Source organism: Odontesthes bonariensis, chromosome 13, assembly GCF_027942865.1.
Source record: "Odontesthes bonariensis isolate fOdoBon6 chromosome 13, fOdoBon6.hap1, whole genome shotgun sequence".
Classification (NCBI taxonomy): domain Eukaryota; kingdom Metazoa; phylum Chordata; class Actinopteri; order Atheriniformes; family Atherinopsidae; genus Odontesthes; species Odontesthes bonariensis.
In genome coordinates this window covers 20903340-20920268 of record NC_134518.1, presented here as the reverse complement: position 1 = coordinate 20920268, position 16929 = coordinate 20903340, and the positions used below count along the sequence as shown (strand labels likewise).

Sequence of the window (16929 nt, the reverse complement as noted above, 5' to 3'; positions counted from 1 at the left end):
GCTGTGCGCTCAACAAGTAGGACGGAACACATTTTTTATGAAAAAGTTCATATTTTGCTTCAGGGTAGTAGTCAGTATTTCTGCCCTTGGTAGTCATGGCAGTGCATTGTTACAGTTTTGCTTGAGTTTGACAACACGCCCCACCTCCGGATTCTGGTAACATGAGCCAGATGCAACTGTGGGGTTTCATGCTCAAAAGTGCAGGGGCTGTGCGTTTTCTCTCTGTGCTCGCACTTCTCTCTGCTCCCTCACGACACTCCACTCTCACACTCACATTCTCCGTTGCAGGGCAATAAAAACTCACCAGTAAATAACTATTTAATACTCGTGCCTCATCATGATGACTACTTCAGCTGATGAATGTTAACTAGCAGGAACTGTTGTACAGACATTTCTGCTTGGTATTGTTGACATTACACCATCTCTTCTTTCCTTGCCTTCTTTAGCTATTTCCCCTCAGCAGACTCACCTTTGACCCCCTTCATTCCATTCCAGTACTGAATTACTTTGCTATGTTTCAGTGCGACAGAAAAATGTGCAGCTCACACCCTTTAAATAACTAATGGGAAGAAATGTCTAACATCATTTCTCTCAAATGAAAACACCAGAACACACTGCATGCAGATATGCTTTAGGATCAACAGTAAAGGTTTCAGAATTCCTCTGTGTCCCATATGTTTCCTTTCTTGAACTTCGGTTTAGCATTCATGTTCCCAGATGCATCTAAAATCCTGCCAGAAATGCCTGTAGTTCTCAGAAGTCGACAATAAGGGTGCATTTCTTTAAGTTTGCGTGCGTGTTTTGAAGGACTTGAAACCAACTCAAGACTAGAATTGGGCTTAAGAGAAACCCCATAAAAACGGGACTATAGATACGGTACGTTGCTTCTGTCTGCCCATAGACATCCCGCCAACCTACTGATATCAGCGACACTCTTGAATCGCCTGTAGGGTTTATTTCCACATAGCTCTGTTTACGGGTATGTGTCAACCGGTGGGCCAGTCATTCCTATGGGACTCTGTGATCTCTGATATGTTTGCAAAACATTCTGTGTTATTTGTTTCCCACTTGTCCAGACATTGCCTTGAGTATTAAAAAAATTTTGAACTTTTGTGGTGAATTTTGGAGTGCCAGGAAAATTGGGAAAACTATTTGCTTACACGCAAACAAACTGCACGCTAAATTATTGCCAAACTGATCACTAACTTATTGATGGATAAGCCAGGATAAGCCTACTCAGCAGCTAATCTAATTTGTTTCATGCTAGTAATTTGTTTTATTTGTAACATGCTAACATAGCCAACATAGTAGACTATTTAGTAGCCTATAAATGCTAATGTTTAGCCTCTTCATGCTAATGGTTAGCCTCTTCATACTAATGGTTAGCCTCTTCATGCTAATGGCCAGCTGTAGGAGTATCTAATCCAGTGAACCATTCGCTTAGAGTAATGTTCTGGCTCATATCTGAGAGCTGCTTTTCATTTTCATTTATCTATTACAAAGCATAAGTTTTAGTATGGTTATTCTTGATCATTTTGGCCATATACAGTACAGGGCTCTCAAGTCTCACGCAATGAGCGTGAAACACACGCATTTCAACAAGTTCACACGCTCACACGCCACACATGCCATTTCTCACGCTGAGAAATGATCATCTTCGTCGCACAGAAATTCTAATGGCCTATACTATAAATGAGTCAATGGCAGGTTACTGTGCGCTTGTACAGCTCAGAACTATAGCGCTGGTACAGCTGTCTTGATTTAGCAACCCATCGGCAAATCACAAAATAGAATTTCTCAGCCAATCAGAAAACAGAATTTCTTGTTGCCGGGTGAGGTCTGAAATAGCTTTCAGCTGCAAGCACGCGTTCCATGAATGCACAGCGGACATAACCTATTATGCTCTGAATGCGTGCAGAAGTTGTAGAAGAGCTGGAGGTGGAAGAGAACCGTCAGGTCATCAGCACGTCATATCTTCATTTATTTGAATCTTTTATTAGTTACTATAGTTTTCCTACTCCTTGTAAAAGACCAATACCTGCCGATTAAAGTGTTCGTTGGAGTAGTGGGCCTAAATATTCAGCACACACCCTTTGACATGAGCAACTTAATGAAAAATGAAAAATATGTAGGAGTGTAATTAATTGTAGTTAATTTTTTTCAAAGGTGACCGGTATGAGCAGATTCCCAAGGCTATCTACAATTGCCAAACTGGTATTAGTTCTGCCGCACTGAAATGCTGATGCAGAGAGGGTTTTTTCCATGGTGGGGCCCAATAAAACCAAGACCAGGAACACGTTGGCTCTGAATGGAACTCTGTCATCCATCATGACTGTGAAAATGGCTGTGCTTTAAATGGGAGTCTCCAATATCAGTCATCAAGCATCAAAATCTGCCACAAACACTTACAACAACACTCATATTTTTTTTTTTGTTAGTTAAGACTTTGCATGCCTAAAACAATTTATTTTAAAATATAGTAGAATTTAGTGTAAAAGTGAAGATTTGTGATTTTGGTATAAATAAAACAATTTCTTTGTTCTTTAAGTAGCTAGTTTATGGCGATGGGATACTGCAAGGTACCAGCCCCCCCCCCCCCCCCCCCCCCCCCCCCCCGGCCAAAAAACGAAAGAACCCCCCCCCCCCCCACGCACACGGCCGGCCCCTGCCCTGCCCGAATCTCACTCTAAGCAAACTTGAAAACTTGAGAGCCCTGATATACATATAAATTTGTTTAATTGCAAAAGCTAGAAGTGGTATAGGCCTATAGATATGTGGGAGTCAAAAATGTCTGTTTTTGCTCAAAAAGTCTGGATCCCTGAAAATAATTGGAATGTTCATCACTATAGGCATCTACTGGGACATGGCCTCTGCTGAGTGCTCAATAGTCCTAATTTCAACCCTTTTTTAAGCCAACTTTCAAGCAATCACAACAAAAATGAATTAGCACAATCCACTGTCTTTTCATAAAAAAATGTTCCGAGTGCTGCACCAGCTTCCTCACCCTTTTCCAGATGTGTGCCTGCACCACCAGATGCTCAGCATATGCATACCATGCCTAAAGCTCTAACTGAGGGCTGACAGCCACACAGGAACCTTGTGTGGCGAAACAATACAGCCTCTCACTGTGTTCAACCCTCACCAGTGCACTCCTCACTGCTGCAACTACTTTTAAGACCCCCCGCCCACGCCCTCCTGTTGGAAGGACGTAGAAAAAATGTCCAGAGAGAAAGGATCAGAAGGAGGAAGGAAAAACTAGTGAGTGTGTGGCAACGAGAAAAATAAAGGCCAGGGGAGGAAGGTTGGCAGGACTGGAGAGAAAATGTTGCTGTTGGCATAGAACTGCTTATTGTTCTTGTGTCTTGCTTTGGTTTAGCCTCTTAACTGTGAAGTTCCTAAATACAAAAAAACAGCCAGATTATTGTACGCTTTATTTACCATCAGCGCAAGAAACTTTCCTGAAAACGATTCAAGCTCCATGTGCTCTGCTCACCTTCATTTTTATATTTGTTTGCATGATGCCAAAACTTTTGTAACAGAGCTCCTTCGGCAGTTTAAGGGTTATTCAACAGCAGTGCTGTAACCGCTGCAAAGTCTAAGTTATTTGCTCGAGTTACAGCCCTCTTCCACCGTGATCCACAGGATGGGTGAGTCATGTGTTCAAGGACTTGGGCGCTTGACTGTTGTGGGAACATTTCCATTTTCTGATTTCCATGAGACCACAGAACAAACTAAAATGGCTCCCCTGATTCAACATTACAGCGGGAGATGGTTGCGCCAAAATGATCTTGAATCATGCTGAGTAAGTAGGAAAAAATGACCCAACTGACTCACTGTGGGATGAGAGTCCTCTCTTGTGCATCCCTCGTGTGTGTCTGTGTGTGGATGTGCGAATCAGCCTTAAGGCCCCACCCAAACATTTCAAAACTTTAGAATTTAGCACGGTGATTAAGCTACAGTTTACCTTGATGGATACACTAATGAACCTTACAAAAACTGTCACTCAAAGCTGAAGTGACTTTTTAAACAAACTGAAATTGCTGTGCGGGCTGATGTTCCATTTCACCTGCGGCTACGTACAAACAATGACGCTTCGAACAAACAGATCAAGGAAAAGTCAACTTGCAGGCGTGGGAACATCAAATGATAAGATGTGTTGTACAAACTTTCATATGGTCTGCTGGGTGTGTCTATTAAACCAAGTGCTTTGTTTGTGAATCCAAACATGAACTCTGATGGACAACATTCACATGCAGTTATAACCTTTACAAAAGGAAGGTTTAAGCTTTAACTCGAGCATTCGCCCGGCCAAGAAGAGAGGGAAAGAAAAAAAAACACAAAACAAAGCAGGGTCTGCATGACCTGTACCTCTTAAGGGAGTCTGCTCTTCCTCTTTGGGGATTTCAACTTGCAGAATTCAAATCTAAAATAATTTCATTTCAGTATTTGAGCTGGGTGTGGTCAAAGTCGGCAGTTTTATTTATCCATGTCAAATAAATGGGTTCTCAGAAGTAAATCTAAATTGTGTACATGTAAGACTGTAAAACTAAGAGGAATACCATGAAAACATGCATGCTGCTAGAGCCAAAGTGATCTTTAAATCAGATTTTCAGAGCAGACTCGTAAGATGAAATCCAGTTCTACCTTCAAGTTTGAGGCAAAGTTTCAAGTTTGTAAAATCATCTTGCGTCATAACTTTTACAGGCTGTTGTTGCAATGATCCTTAAATTATGGGATCCAAAAGTTTCATCTATATTTCTTCCATAGTAGTTTAAAAGCAGGCAACAGTCTGGTCTGCGCAAACCAGAGTTCAACCCAGTCATTTTCTGTTGGATGTGCTCCATTCCACATGCTCAATTGTCAAGTCTTAGCCTGCCCCCTGCAGGTAACTCAGAACAGTGCAAAGAGCTTAAACTCTGCATGTCTGTTAAAAACGTAATTCAAAGTGTTCCATCACCAGATGTCTGAGTATTCACCAAAAATCCTCATCTCCAACCTGAAGAGGTTGCACGATAGCCTGGGAATTTAAACTGCATTGTTTGAATCCAGCCCAATGTTAAAAAACAAACAAACAAAAAAAAAAACATTCAGACACGTCACACAACAGAATTAAATTCCCCTAATTGGCATCGAGGGAAATTCTTTATTTCGCAGGTCAAACATCAGAAAACCAGTTTGTGGGCCACTGAGACAAAATTCACTTGTCTTCTAACAACATCATTCAAAGTCATTTTTGCAGCAAGGTAAGCACATGTGGCCGAGAGTCCTTTGTTTTAAGTGTTGCAGAGAGGGAGCACAGAATGCGTTAGTTCGACTGCCTCGTCCTCTCACTTGAAGACCTTGCCCTGGTTGAAAGCTTTACCGACGTGCTTGAAGTCTCCTTCCCATGCAAAGTACTCCTTTACCATGGTCTTGCACTCCTCGCTGTTCGGGTCCAGCTTGCGCCAGTCGTATGATTCGTAGTCAATCTGCCAGTCAGCAGAGAGCTAAGAGGAGAAACAAGAAGAAAAAAGAATACAACACTCAGTTTTTATATGATTGGAGCGTTCATCATCATCACCACCACCACCACCTTATTACTCGTTCCACCTGATACTGCACGGAGTAGCTGAATCACATGGCTTGCATTCAAATGCAGGCAACGCAAGTTACGCCAAGCATCTCAAAACACACCGCCGCTAAATGACACAGCAAAGCAGCTGCTCCCCTTAAAGCCCCCACACCAGCACTAGTTGGCAGCACTCCAGCTCACTGCCCCAACACGTCTGGATACTGTCCTCTTTTCAGCATTAGAGGACAGTACCCCCTGTGCTGTTGCACCATGCGTTATCAGCTCAAGGATCAATTCCACCAAAACATGGTAGACAGCAGTGCGGATGGCTACTCTTCTTGCATACAATATCTAAAGATTGAATTTCAGATTTTGAAATTTGGTATAGCCTGCCCCCGAGAAAAAGCTGACTACAAAATAATAATACATTTGTGGTAATGGGGGGTTAGTAGTGCAACTATATCACAGTTTAAAATGCCAATATTGCCAACTAAGTTGTTAATACCCACATTCCGCTCCATACTTAAAGATGACAGAGAAAACTACAGTTTGTTGAGATGACTCCTTTGTGGCCACAGCATGAACCAGCCTTTAACTCACTGAATCAGAGGTGACTGGGATGAATGTGGTCTTTAGTTTCTCTCCCCCCATCAGATTAAGACTTGGTGCCATAACAGGACACTGCCTTGCCCAATGACAGGGGAAATCTGACTAAACAAGCACCTGCACACCTTCAACAGTTATGATATTCAAAGTTAGAGTAAATACAAAGTGGGCAGATTTATGTGATCAAGTTAACGGCCTTCTGACTGTATCCTGCAATAAATCCTAAATCAGATTATGGTGCCTTCAGTTACTCAGGTCTACAATCATTTACTGCATGAGCTAAGGTCTGCAATAAAGTGTCGTCTGTTAAAATCAAAGTGAAATGATTTTTAAAATGGGTGGTTAAAGGACAAGGGCAATTTAGTTTATAGTCCCTATCACTTGTCAATTCCTGTTTATAATAACTTCTTATCCTATTCATTGGTTACTGCATGACATTCTAACCCTTATCGTATGGGAAGGGCCAACGTAAACAAGCCTGACGCCTTTTTTTCTTCCAAAGCTGAAACAAACAAGGGACTGTCCGCGTCAGTAAGCCAAAATCAGCAGCAGCCAAGTGATTGCGGCTGGAGACGGTATCAAATCTCAATATTGTGGGAAAACTGTATTCGCGCCTTCGTATACTTACAGTGAAGGCCAGGTCCTGGCCTCGGAAGATCCAGATGCCAGAGATGCTGCTGTCATTGTTGGTGCCAAACAAGATGACGCTGGCAAAGGCGTTCTTTCTCAGCTTGTCCAGGCGCTGGAACATACCTGTGAAGACCAGTGAGGGGCTTCAGATATGGTGGAGTTTTTTTTTGTTTGTTTGTTTTTTAAAGATCCTGGCAAACCCTTTCAAACTCAACCATAGATCCTGTTGCCAAGAACAAAATAACTTGTGCATTATTTCAGTTTTACAGAGCATGTGTGGTGCAATGTGGCCACAGCATGAACCAGCCTTTAACTCACTGAATCAGAGGTGACTGGGATGAATGTGGTCTTGAGTTTCTCTTCCCACGTCAGATTAAGACTTAGTGCCATCACAGGACACTGCCTTGCCCAAAGACAGGGGAAAATTCTACCTTTCTCTGAATCAAGTGCAGATATGCATCGGTTGATAAACTGTCCTCACTCGAACCCAGTGCACACCTAACACTTCCATTGATGGTAAGGTGATATGTCGAACATGTTACATATCGAGAAGTCAAACATATCTATGCATTTCAGACTGCTAAAGCTAAAGTGCCATAAATATGTGGGGTTTTTCTCTTGGCCAGCAGGGGGCAGTGACTAGCTGCAAAACTAATTCAAACTGCCTAGAAATCAGTGAGACAATAACCTTACTTTAATAGACCTGTTAATGCTCAGTGGTATAGTATTTGCCCTCCAAAATACTGCCTCGTAACGTGTAAAATATATCACACGGCAGGTTATTTTCTAAGGTGCGGCTACCCTTGTGAGAAGCTGCTAGATCAGGTCCACCCTTTGGCCCTCAGCCAAACTCGCTTCTAAACGACTAAGACAGTCGACATCCAGAATCTTCAGGCTCCAAAATGGCAACCCACAAACCATACTGCCATTATCGTGTTCCTGTGTACCTTCTATTTAAAGTACTTTTTCCCCTCTTCTTCCCTCAATCTCTGCCAAGAAGGTATTTCAAAGCAAGCACTGGTTTTTAGAAACCTCCTGTCCTCATACGCTTTCCTTTTAAAAAGATCCTTTTTTTTTTTTCTTTCTTTAAATATCTTCAGTGAACAACTGTGCCACACTGAAATATGGATCTACAAACTCTTCTGCTTAACTTAACAGAAAGCTTGTAGTTTTAAGCTGGCAGAAGCTGGTCCCAACTTCTGTCGTCATTGAGCTGCCAACGTACGAACCAGCTAAAAACCTTGAAGTGCAGGACCATGGCCAACATTACTGGATTCTTCCTACCTCTGAGCAACAATAAAAAAAAAAAAAAAGAAAGAAAATATATACAAAAAGATCTTCAACACATCACATAAATGCCACAAGTCAAACCCTTCAGATCAAGATGTCCGTGCGGAGTCTCACCTGTGATGAGATTGCAGCTCTTGAAGGTCAGCGTGAGCTCCTCTGGGTATTTGTACTGACTATACCAGATGGAGTAGCCCTCGCGGTCAAAGTGCTCCCAGAAATGGGGAATGGCGACTGTCAGGGTGTCCTCGTTGGAATACTTCCTCTTGAACTCGTCCATGATGAATGCGCTTCAGATAAGATACATTGAGCATTAGTAGAAAGATCGGGTCAAACGAATGTGGTGTCAGTAGATGAAGGGAGGGGAGAACGCAGGTGTTGACTTTGAGTTAGTAAAACAGTTCACAGCACAGTTGTGGAATAGCCGTCACAACCACAACATTTTGGGCGTCTAGGCGACAACTTTACAAGCGTCTTAAATTCAGATTTGAACGATGTCAACGGCTCTAGTTGAAGTATTCAGATGTAATTAAACTACAGCGTGCGTTCTCTAAGAACAATATTTGAGCCACCAAAGGGCTTCGGCGCTCTTGAATTTCAAATCTATTTGTGGCCATGGCATGAACCAGCCTTAAACTCACTGAATCAGAGATGACTGGGATGAAAATGGTCATACGTTTCTCTCCCCCCGTCAGATTAAGACTCGGTGCCATCGCAGGACACAGCCTTGCCCAGACAGGGGACCGTTTATTTCCCTTGGGTTTAAACCAGTTCTCTAATTGACATCCTGTGTTGTTCTAGCAATCTGCACTACACACACCCGATTTTAAGAAAAGAAAAAAAGAAAGGCTTCAAGTGTACCACGGACAGTCGTTCTTTCCCCAACATGATAAGCACTCCTTTCAAGTAGATGTTCAGAATCTCAATGAAAGAAAACGAGAAAAAAAAAAAAAAAAAAAAAAAAAAAAAAACTACTACGGTAATTACCTACGATCAAAAGTTTCAGACTATTAACCCTCTGCGTTACAGTTTCAATGCCGTCAAAAAAAAAACAAAAAAAAAAAAACAAGGCATTACAATAAATGTTTACCTCTTTGGCAGGTGTGCATAGGGGTCCTTGGCTTTGGGTTCTGCGGCCAAAGCGGCATCGCAGTCATCCATTTCCTCTTCTGGAGCAGGCTTCTTCTCCTCCTTTTTCTTTTCCTTCTTCTCCTGGGGCTTGCCTGCCTCTTTCCCTCCCTTCTCCTTCTTGGCAGGGGCCTCCTTCCTGGGCTGCATCTCAGCAAACCTCTTGGCTGGAGAGACGGAACAAAACACGTTTTCATTGTTCCAAACCCGACGGTCCACTAGTGGCTTGACCTTATCAGGAGTTCCACAAAGCACTTTACATTATGCCTCTAATTACACAAACACTAAAAAACAGCTCTTATTTTAGATTTACCCAAAAAAATTAGCATATGAGGGGGGCAACGTGGGGATTCAGTGTCTTTCCTGAGGACAGTTTGACACGTGGCCCGACCGGGGATCAAGCTGCAGCTGCTCCGGTCGGAGGATGGTCACTCTATACTAAGCTGCAGCTGCCCACTGAAGAGAACGTTTCTCTTTGGGAAAAATCCTCTGGCTTGGATTTCAGAGACAAAAGTTGCAAAATATTAAACTTCTCAAACCGACGTCACAGAAATAACTTCAGCGTTTCCAAATGACTGCAACGTCGTATATGCTGAATAAAATTACTCGTGTTTCAAAAGGAGATACTTTAACCCAGACAAACTAAATTTAAAAAAAAAAAAAAAAAAAAAAAAAAAAAAAAAAAAAAAAAAGCAGCTTCAGCAATTTGTGGGGTCTACTGAAGTCGACGAAAAGCTGGACAAATGTCTGAACTTGCCAAGCCACTTTATCACTTTACACCAAGGCTCCAGCACAGTTATGCTCTGAAAAACAAGCACGTCAACTCTAATTCTTTTGAAGAACTCTCTTACAATAAGGCTTTAGGCGTGTGCCCGCGCTGCTCTCCGTGCTGGTGACTCACCATCGAACTGGGCCATCTTTTCACAGAGCCTGACCTCTCCCAGAACAGCCTTGAACTGAGGCTGGTTGACACAGGTGACGAACCAGCGGGTCACATTGGGATAAGGCTGACGGAAGGAAGGTTCCAGGACCTGCAGAGGACAAAGAGAGTTGAGTGCCTTATGGAGGGCATCATAACTCGAATATCATTAAGATGAGTGGCTGCTGTCAGCAATGTCATGAGCTTCTCAGTGTCCGGCCGTGTGTCTGCTGTGTGAATGTCGAACCTGTTTGTAGAGCCAGAGCATGGAGCAGGCCACGGTAACGTCAGCGAGGCTGATCCTCTCCCCAACAAGGAAGGTGCGGGTGTTCAGGTGTTGGTTCAGCACTGTGAGGACCTTCTTCACATCCTCCTTGGCCTGCTCTGTAGCCTGAAATGACCCCAAACAGAAAACCCAGCGCTGAATTCACCTCAGGACTTTAAAGCAGGTGTCGACTTTGAGTTAGTAAAACAGTTCACAGCACAGTTGTGGAATAGCCGTCACAACCACAACATTTTGGGCGTCTAGGCGACAACTTTACGAGCGTCTTAAATTCAGATTTGAACGATGTCAACGGCTCTAGTTGAAGTATTCAGATGTAATTAAACTACAGCGTGCGTTCTCTAAGAACAATATTTGAGCCATCTAAGGGCTTCGGCGCTCTTGAATTTCAAATCCATTTGTGGCCATGGCATGAACCAGCCTTAAACTCACTGAATCAGAGATGACTGGGATGAAAATGGTCATACGTTTCTCTCCCCCCGTCAGATTAAGACTCGGTGCCATCGCAGGACACAGCCTTGCCCAGACAGGGGACCGTTTCTTTCCCTTGGGTTTAAACCAGTTCTCTAATCGACATCCTGTGTTGTTCTAGCAATCTGCACTACACACACCCGATTTTAAGAAAAGAAAAAAAAGAAAGGTTTCAAGTGTACCACGGACAGTCGTTCTTTCCCCAACATGATAAGCACTCCTTTCAAGTAGATGTTCAGAATCTCACTGAAAGAAAACGAGAAAAAAAAAAAAAAAAAAAAAAAAAAAACTACTACAAACTACTACGGTCGTGTCCTGACGCCGAGTCGCCACCCGTCGGGCACATTCCAAAACACCGACCGTGTATTTACTGCAGTCTTTACTCCATGCATACCTGCTTGTTGAACTGCATGATTCCCAGAGTGGGGAAGACCCACGCGCTGGCTGGAGGGATGATCTCAGAGTCAGCGAAGCTCACCCACTGCAGCACCTGGGCTGCTGCTTGAGGAGTGGCACCACGCAGGGCATCATTGCTCACTGTGGACAGGAGGTAGGTCATTTCCTTCAAGGTCAGCAATAAAATCATTAAAACCACAAGATCAGTAATTTCACTCATTGCCGTTCCACACTTTGTGGCGATACGGAACGGACCATTGATTTCAGGGTTAATGTAAACATGCTGGGCTGCACGGTGGTTAGCACCGTCGCCTCACAGCGGGAGGGTTCCTGGTTTGAAACCCAGCCAGCGCCTTTCTGTGTGGAGTGTGCATGTTCTCCCCACCAACACGTGGGTTCCTCCGGCTTTTTTCGGTGTCTTTAAATTGACCCCGAGGAGTGAGTGCAAGCGTGTATGGTTGTTTTTCTCATTTGTAACAGTGTGCCCCTGTGATGGAATGGCGACCTGTCCAGGGTTTACCCCGCCTTTCACCCAACAACAGCTGGGATAGCTAAACATTCAAACTCACTTCTTTTAGTAAGTACAGAACCCATCAGATGAACACCAAAGCGATGTACAAGATGTTAATAAGTCATTTGGAAGTATGAGACTTACAATAGTGAGCAATGGCATTACTCTCAAACAGACAGAAGCCGTCATCTCCCTGGTAGGCCGGTACCTACAAACAATGACACAATTTAGGTTCACTTCATTTCACTTTTCTTTTAATGATTTTTTAGCAGAAAAGCAAGTACCGCCAAGAGAGACGGTTTCATTTTGAAAACATAAGTTACAGCTCCTCTTCTCCGTTCAAATATATAATCAAATATTGACTACATTTAAGGAACAATAGCATGGCATTGAGTTTACCACTCACCTTGCCCAGAGGGAAGTTATTGAGGAAGGCAGGAGTGCGGTTCGTCTGCCCGAAGGTGAAGGCAGGGGGGTTGTTGGCGACTTTGAGGCGGGCACCACTGTACTGGGCTGCAATCTGGGCCTTGAAGGCCCGCCAGTTCTCTGGGTATGAGTACAGAGTCTAGAAGGAGGGAAAACAAAAACAATAGCGGTTCACAATCAAAAGCATTTGGCCAATGCATTAAAAAAAAAAAAAAAAAAATTTAAAAATTAAATTGAATTTGTTTGACTTAAAGAGAGCATTAGAAAGAAAGCATAATAGTCGTTCTGCCCTCATACATTTACTCTGGTTGGTTGTCATCAAGTCTGATGAAACGTCTCAATAAAATATACAACAGCAAAAGCTGAGCACCGAGTAGCTTAGCATCTGTGCTCTTGACTAATGAATGAAGCCAACCCAAACGAGATGCTCGACCATTTAAAGATGACTGTGCAGATGGGACGCAGCGTAGATTGGAAACGCCAGCAACAGTGAACAGCAGGCTGAAACGGGCTGATCTACGTTCACCGAGCAACAATTAACATTAAACGAGCACAGTTCACGTGTTTTTTAACCTGCTCTGAAAGCTAACGAGCTATCATTACTGTCAAAACCGGATACTGAAAAGCTCCATTAAGCTCTGACGGAGGCCAGAGTTTAGCTTATATAAACTCGATTTTGGTGCTAAAAATTTGGAAGAAAAGCCGTGAAAACGTAAAGGACGAGCAGAAAGATCTCCGACAGAGAAGGTAACGTGGCACAACCCTGGGCTTGCCATTTCAATGCATTGTAAGGTTAGCAAGGCTAACCCCAGACAGAACCATATTACTTTTAAAGATACATCCGTAAATAAACCCCAGAACAACCGCCAGACATTAAGATAACGTTGTTTGGATACGAAAAGACTATGTAGGAGTGCAGATGGCTCTGATTTAATGCGGATTGCGGCAGCGAAATTGAAAGAAAGCCCCATGACTGCACATCTCTCCATCTTACTCACCCCTGCCGCCATCTTCAGGACGAGAGAAAGAAAGAACGACGGCGTGCTTCTCTGACGTATTTACGGCCACAAGACGTGCGCGCCCTCGAAATGTCCACGTTCACATTTTGCGTGACGGCGACGGGCTCGAAATATCCTAAACAAAAAAAAAAAAAATAGAAAGTATATCGCATTTCGGAACGTGAGTCCAACAGCTGCGGAGGACTGATGAGTGACACTCAGACAAGAATACAAAGAAGTAAGAAGGAATAAAAAGCTTTATTGGCAGCCATATACAAAACAAAAAGTTACAAGTTATTTCTCTGCCACACTTTACTTTATATGCCCTAACCCTGTCCTCTAAACCTAACCAGCAGAACTGTATGTGGGCAAAGTTGGATGACCCAACTGCAGACATTTGTTTCAACTATTACAACAAATCAAGAAAATAAACCAAATTAAATGTAGGCTGTGGATTAGAATGAAGAAAATACTGTGGTGCTCCACTAACTGTCAGCATACCACGTAAGTGTAAAAAAATATCAATATCAACAAAAACTTCACGAGGCCATGACATAAGATGCTCCCGCGGCCGTGCTTTACCGACACCAATCAGCTCACAAGACCTGAAAACGAAATAAAGAAGATAAGTCCAACAACCAACCCCGCATTAGAAAGCAGACCTTTCACCTGTAGGGCAATGAATTGCAGTCTAATTCTAATACTTACCAAGATAATCGTCCATCAGAGATCCAATGGCAAACTGAAAACCAAAAGGGACAATTTATTTTGAAACTTTCTGGAATAGTACACATAGTAAGTCAGAGAATAAGAGACAGCCTCTTGGTATTTACACATAGGCAAGTGATCTGCATCCTTACTGAGAGAAAAAAAAAAAACTTACGATGTCATTCTTGTCCACTCTTGTTCCTACAATCTTTAGCCGGATCTCGTCATCTTGCTGGATTACAATGTCCTTTCAAAGACAAGAGGAAAAAAAAATTCTAAAATGCCAAACTGATCAACAGTAAAACAAGAGCAGAGCAGGCAGCACCCAAACTAAGTGCAGACATGCTTCAGTTTTCCCAAAAAAAAAAAAAAATTCACCTTTACTAATACAAAGTGTCTGGATACTTAAGAAGACACAAAGAGATGTTTTTTCACGGTTTGGTAGATTAATGCTTTAACTAGTGGAAGTACGTCACAAATATGAAACAATGAATATTCATACCTCATCAACCGTCTTATAGCAAGGCGGATTAGAATTGGGGTCAAACTCCATTTCCGAGGGGATGGACTGCGAAAAGACATTCTGGTTAATTACAGTAGATTTAATAAACAATAGAAACTTAAGTGTTTGTCAGAAGCAACAAACTAAGTCCAGCTATAAATGTTAAACTGGCTCACATGGCGAGAGATGAAGCAGGACATGGGACCTATTTCTGTGAACAATCCAACCTGCAAGCAACAGAAAAATTCAGTTCAGATGAAGCATGAATTACTCCTTTATTATATATACGACAGAAACCACTACGAAGGAACACAACGTGTCACTGGAAGCATATTTACTGTCATGCAGTTCAAATATGTTCAATTTACGTTGATGTTGATCTTTAAAAAAAGTAAAATTAAACAAAAAAAACAAACAAACTGTTCTAACAAAAATTAAACTTATTTTTTTTTATTCCACCGTGAGTTTTAGATCACAGAGACTGGCACCTTTGATTATTACAGTTTTGCGACAAATACAGGAAATTGCCAACTCAAACTTTTTTTTTTTATTAGCCTAAAGGATAAATGTGCCACCAGAAATGCTTTGGTGTAAGGATTTGCAACCGGTTTCTTTGCCTTTATGCAAAATGATCAAAAGTTGACTGGCAGGAGAAGAGCATGCAAACTGTGAAAAACGACAGTGAAAGAGTGGCGCATTGAAGACAATCCTGTTCATTTCATTCAGGTGAAAGGATACAATCTTAACAAAAGTTACACAATGATCGTGGGATGCTGAAATAACTTATCAGCTGATTGTGCAATAATTCTGGCACGTCTACATATTCCGACAACCAGCTCTGCAAACATCAATTTCAGCAGAGTCGGAGATGACAGTACAATCACAATGAGAATCAGTGGCTTTTCTATGCATAAGGCTTAAATGTTTAATAAAGGCATACATGTACAGTCCACATGAAGCGTTAGTTTAGATTGAAACACAGGTCTTTGAGTCTAAACACATTAAAACCAGCCAATCACTGAGCTAAAACAATGCTGGATGATAAAAACTGATGTAATAATGACATGAATTTATGCAAACGTTGTTTTTTTTACCTTCTTAAATAATCTATAGTCTCCTCCTCAGCTCAGCAAAGTTGTCATACATTGTACATCAGAGTCAGCAGTTGGAGGTTATCCTTACAGGGATTCTGCCTTCAGTACTTGTTCTTAACGCATGTTTGCTGTTTAAAAGCCCTGAGAGATAAACCCTAAACCTTTGCCACTTTCCATCGCTTCTAACTGGCTCGTGCATCAGCGAAGAGAAAAGGAGCGGACCCAGTGTGGCCTCGTTAGTAAAAAAAAAAAAAGAAATACATTAAAATGTTCCAGCTTGAAAAAACAAAAAGTGGCAGGTAAACTTGCAGTGTGCTGACTAATTACCTTGTTAACCTGCGTGACAACAGCATCTACCACTTCTCCTTTAAACGGGCGGAACACAATGGCCTTGTACTTGACTGGATAGAGGACAAAACCTCTGCCTGGCTGAATCACACCTGCCCCGATGTTGTCAATAGTGGTGACTGCAATGACAAAGCCATACCTGCAAAACAGAAAAAAATATCCATATATAATAGATACAAATGACTATATTAAGCTTTTCCTTGCAGGAAGGAATATAAATACAAATTAAGTACACTGTCATGCAACTTTATACAGTCACAATATTAAATTGCCAACTTAAACCGAACTTTTTTCCATCAGCCACTACTTTAATTACAGTCCATTCTAGCAATGTGCCGTCTTGCAACGAAAACATTAAGCTTATATTATCAAAAGAACTGGGATGTGCAGTCACTCACTTGCCAGTACAGGTACCCTCCACTTCTGTGAAGAGCTTCTGTTTCACAGTGTTGAGTAAATTGGGACCAAAATACCTCGGATGTAGTAAGATTTCATGTTCCAAAGAAATCTGTAAACACAGTTTAATGCGCTTTATCAGCAAGCATTTCTCTTTTTACTTGAGCTCTACAACATTGAACGTTATGATACAGGGAGGATATGTAAATGTTCTGCTAAGCTATCGCCATCACCACGCTGGGTAAACGTTGCAAAACAAAACATGCTAACAGAATTATTAACCAAATCATAGCAGGGAATAATATACATACTTACGTGATAAAACATGTCTCTCTTAACCTTCAACCCCTCCTTAATTCCTGTCTATTATTCTATCTAAACAGTTTACTGGATTGAATGGAAATCATGAAAGCGTTCGTTTGTAGCACAGTCTTTTTCCGGGTCAAAGAGCGACAGCTAAACTTTTGTTCCGCTTTAATTCTTCTTCATGGAATGAACAAAATTTGAAAACCCTATTCCCTTGCTAATTTCATCATAATACTTTTACTATATGGAATTTATAGTCAAATTTACATCAGTGCGACTATTTGGCAGATATTAATCTAATTCAAAATCATAAACGCCCTTATGACAACCACGGTAACAGCGTCAGTCGATGCATTGCCTGCCCCCTGG

General features: G+C 42.0%; 2 protein-coding genes across 2 annotated transcripts; both read right to left on the bottom strand.

The window, feature by feature from the left end:
* Positions 1–5109: 5109 nt before the first annotated feature.
* On the bottom strand, positions 5110–13293 carry eef1g (eukaryotic translation elongation factor 1 gamma). Its single transcript, XM_075481520.1, has 10 exons — positions 13207–13293; positions 12189–12347; positions 11927–11990; positions 11270–11412; positions 10369–10512; positions 10104–10233; positions 9165–9369; positions 8192–8364; positions 6786–6910; positions 5110–5486 (listed from the first exon to the last, which is right to left on the bottom strand). The coding sequence occupies exons 1-10, from the start codon at positions 13216–13218 to the stop codon at positions 5328–5330; spliced, it is 1314 nt and encodes a 437-aa protein (XP_075337635.1). The 5' UTR covers positions 13219–13293; the 3' UTR covers positions 5110–5327.
* Positions 13294–13445: 152 nt separating this feature from the next.
* On the bottom strand, positions 13446–16724 carry polr2g (RNA polymerase II subunit G). Its single transcript, XM_075481522.1, has 8 exons — positions 16570–16724; positions 16257–16366; positions 15838–15997; positions 14593–14643; positions 14417–14482; positions 14090–14161; positions 13915–13948; positions 13446–13811 (listed from the first exon to the last, which is right to left on the bottom strand). The coding sequence occupies exons 1-8, from the start codon at positions 16579–16581 to the stop codon at positions 13798–13800; spliced, it is 519 nt and encodes a 172-aa protein (XP_075337637.1). The 5' UTR covers positions 16582–16724; the 3' UTR covers positions 13446–13797.
* Positions 16725–16929: the final 205 nt, after the last annotated feature.

What these genes read in the sequence shown, in the direction of transcription:
- eef1g (XM_075481520.1), bottom strand. An exon ending in AAAGATGGCCCAGTTCGATG is followed by an intron (nt 9,370 to 10,103) that starts GTGAGTCACCAG and finishes CCGTCTCTCCAG; the next exon opens with CCAAGAGGTTTGCTGAGATG. An exon ending in GAGCTGCAATCTCATCACAG is followed by an intron (nt 6,911 to 8,191) that starts GTGAGACTCCGC and finishes TGGTCTTCACAG; the next exon opens with GTATGTTCCAGCGCCTGGAC.
- polr2g (XM_075481522.1), bottom strand. An exon ending in TTGTCACGCAGGTTAACAAG is followed by an intron (nt 14,644 to 15,837) that starts GTAATTAGTCAG and finishes TGTTGCTTGCAG; the next exon opens with GTTGGATTGTTCACAGAAAT. An exon ending in CCTGCTTCATCTCTCGCCAT is followed by an intron (nt 14,483 to 14,592) that starts GTGAGCCAGTTT and finishes GTCTTTTCGCAG; the next exon opens with TCCATCCCCTCGGAAATGGA.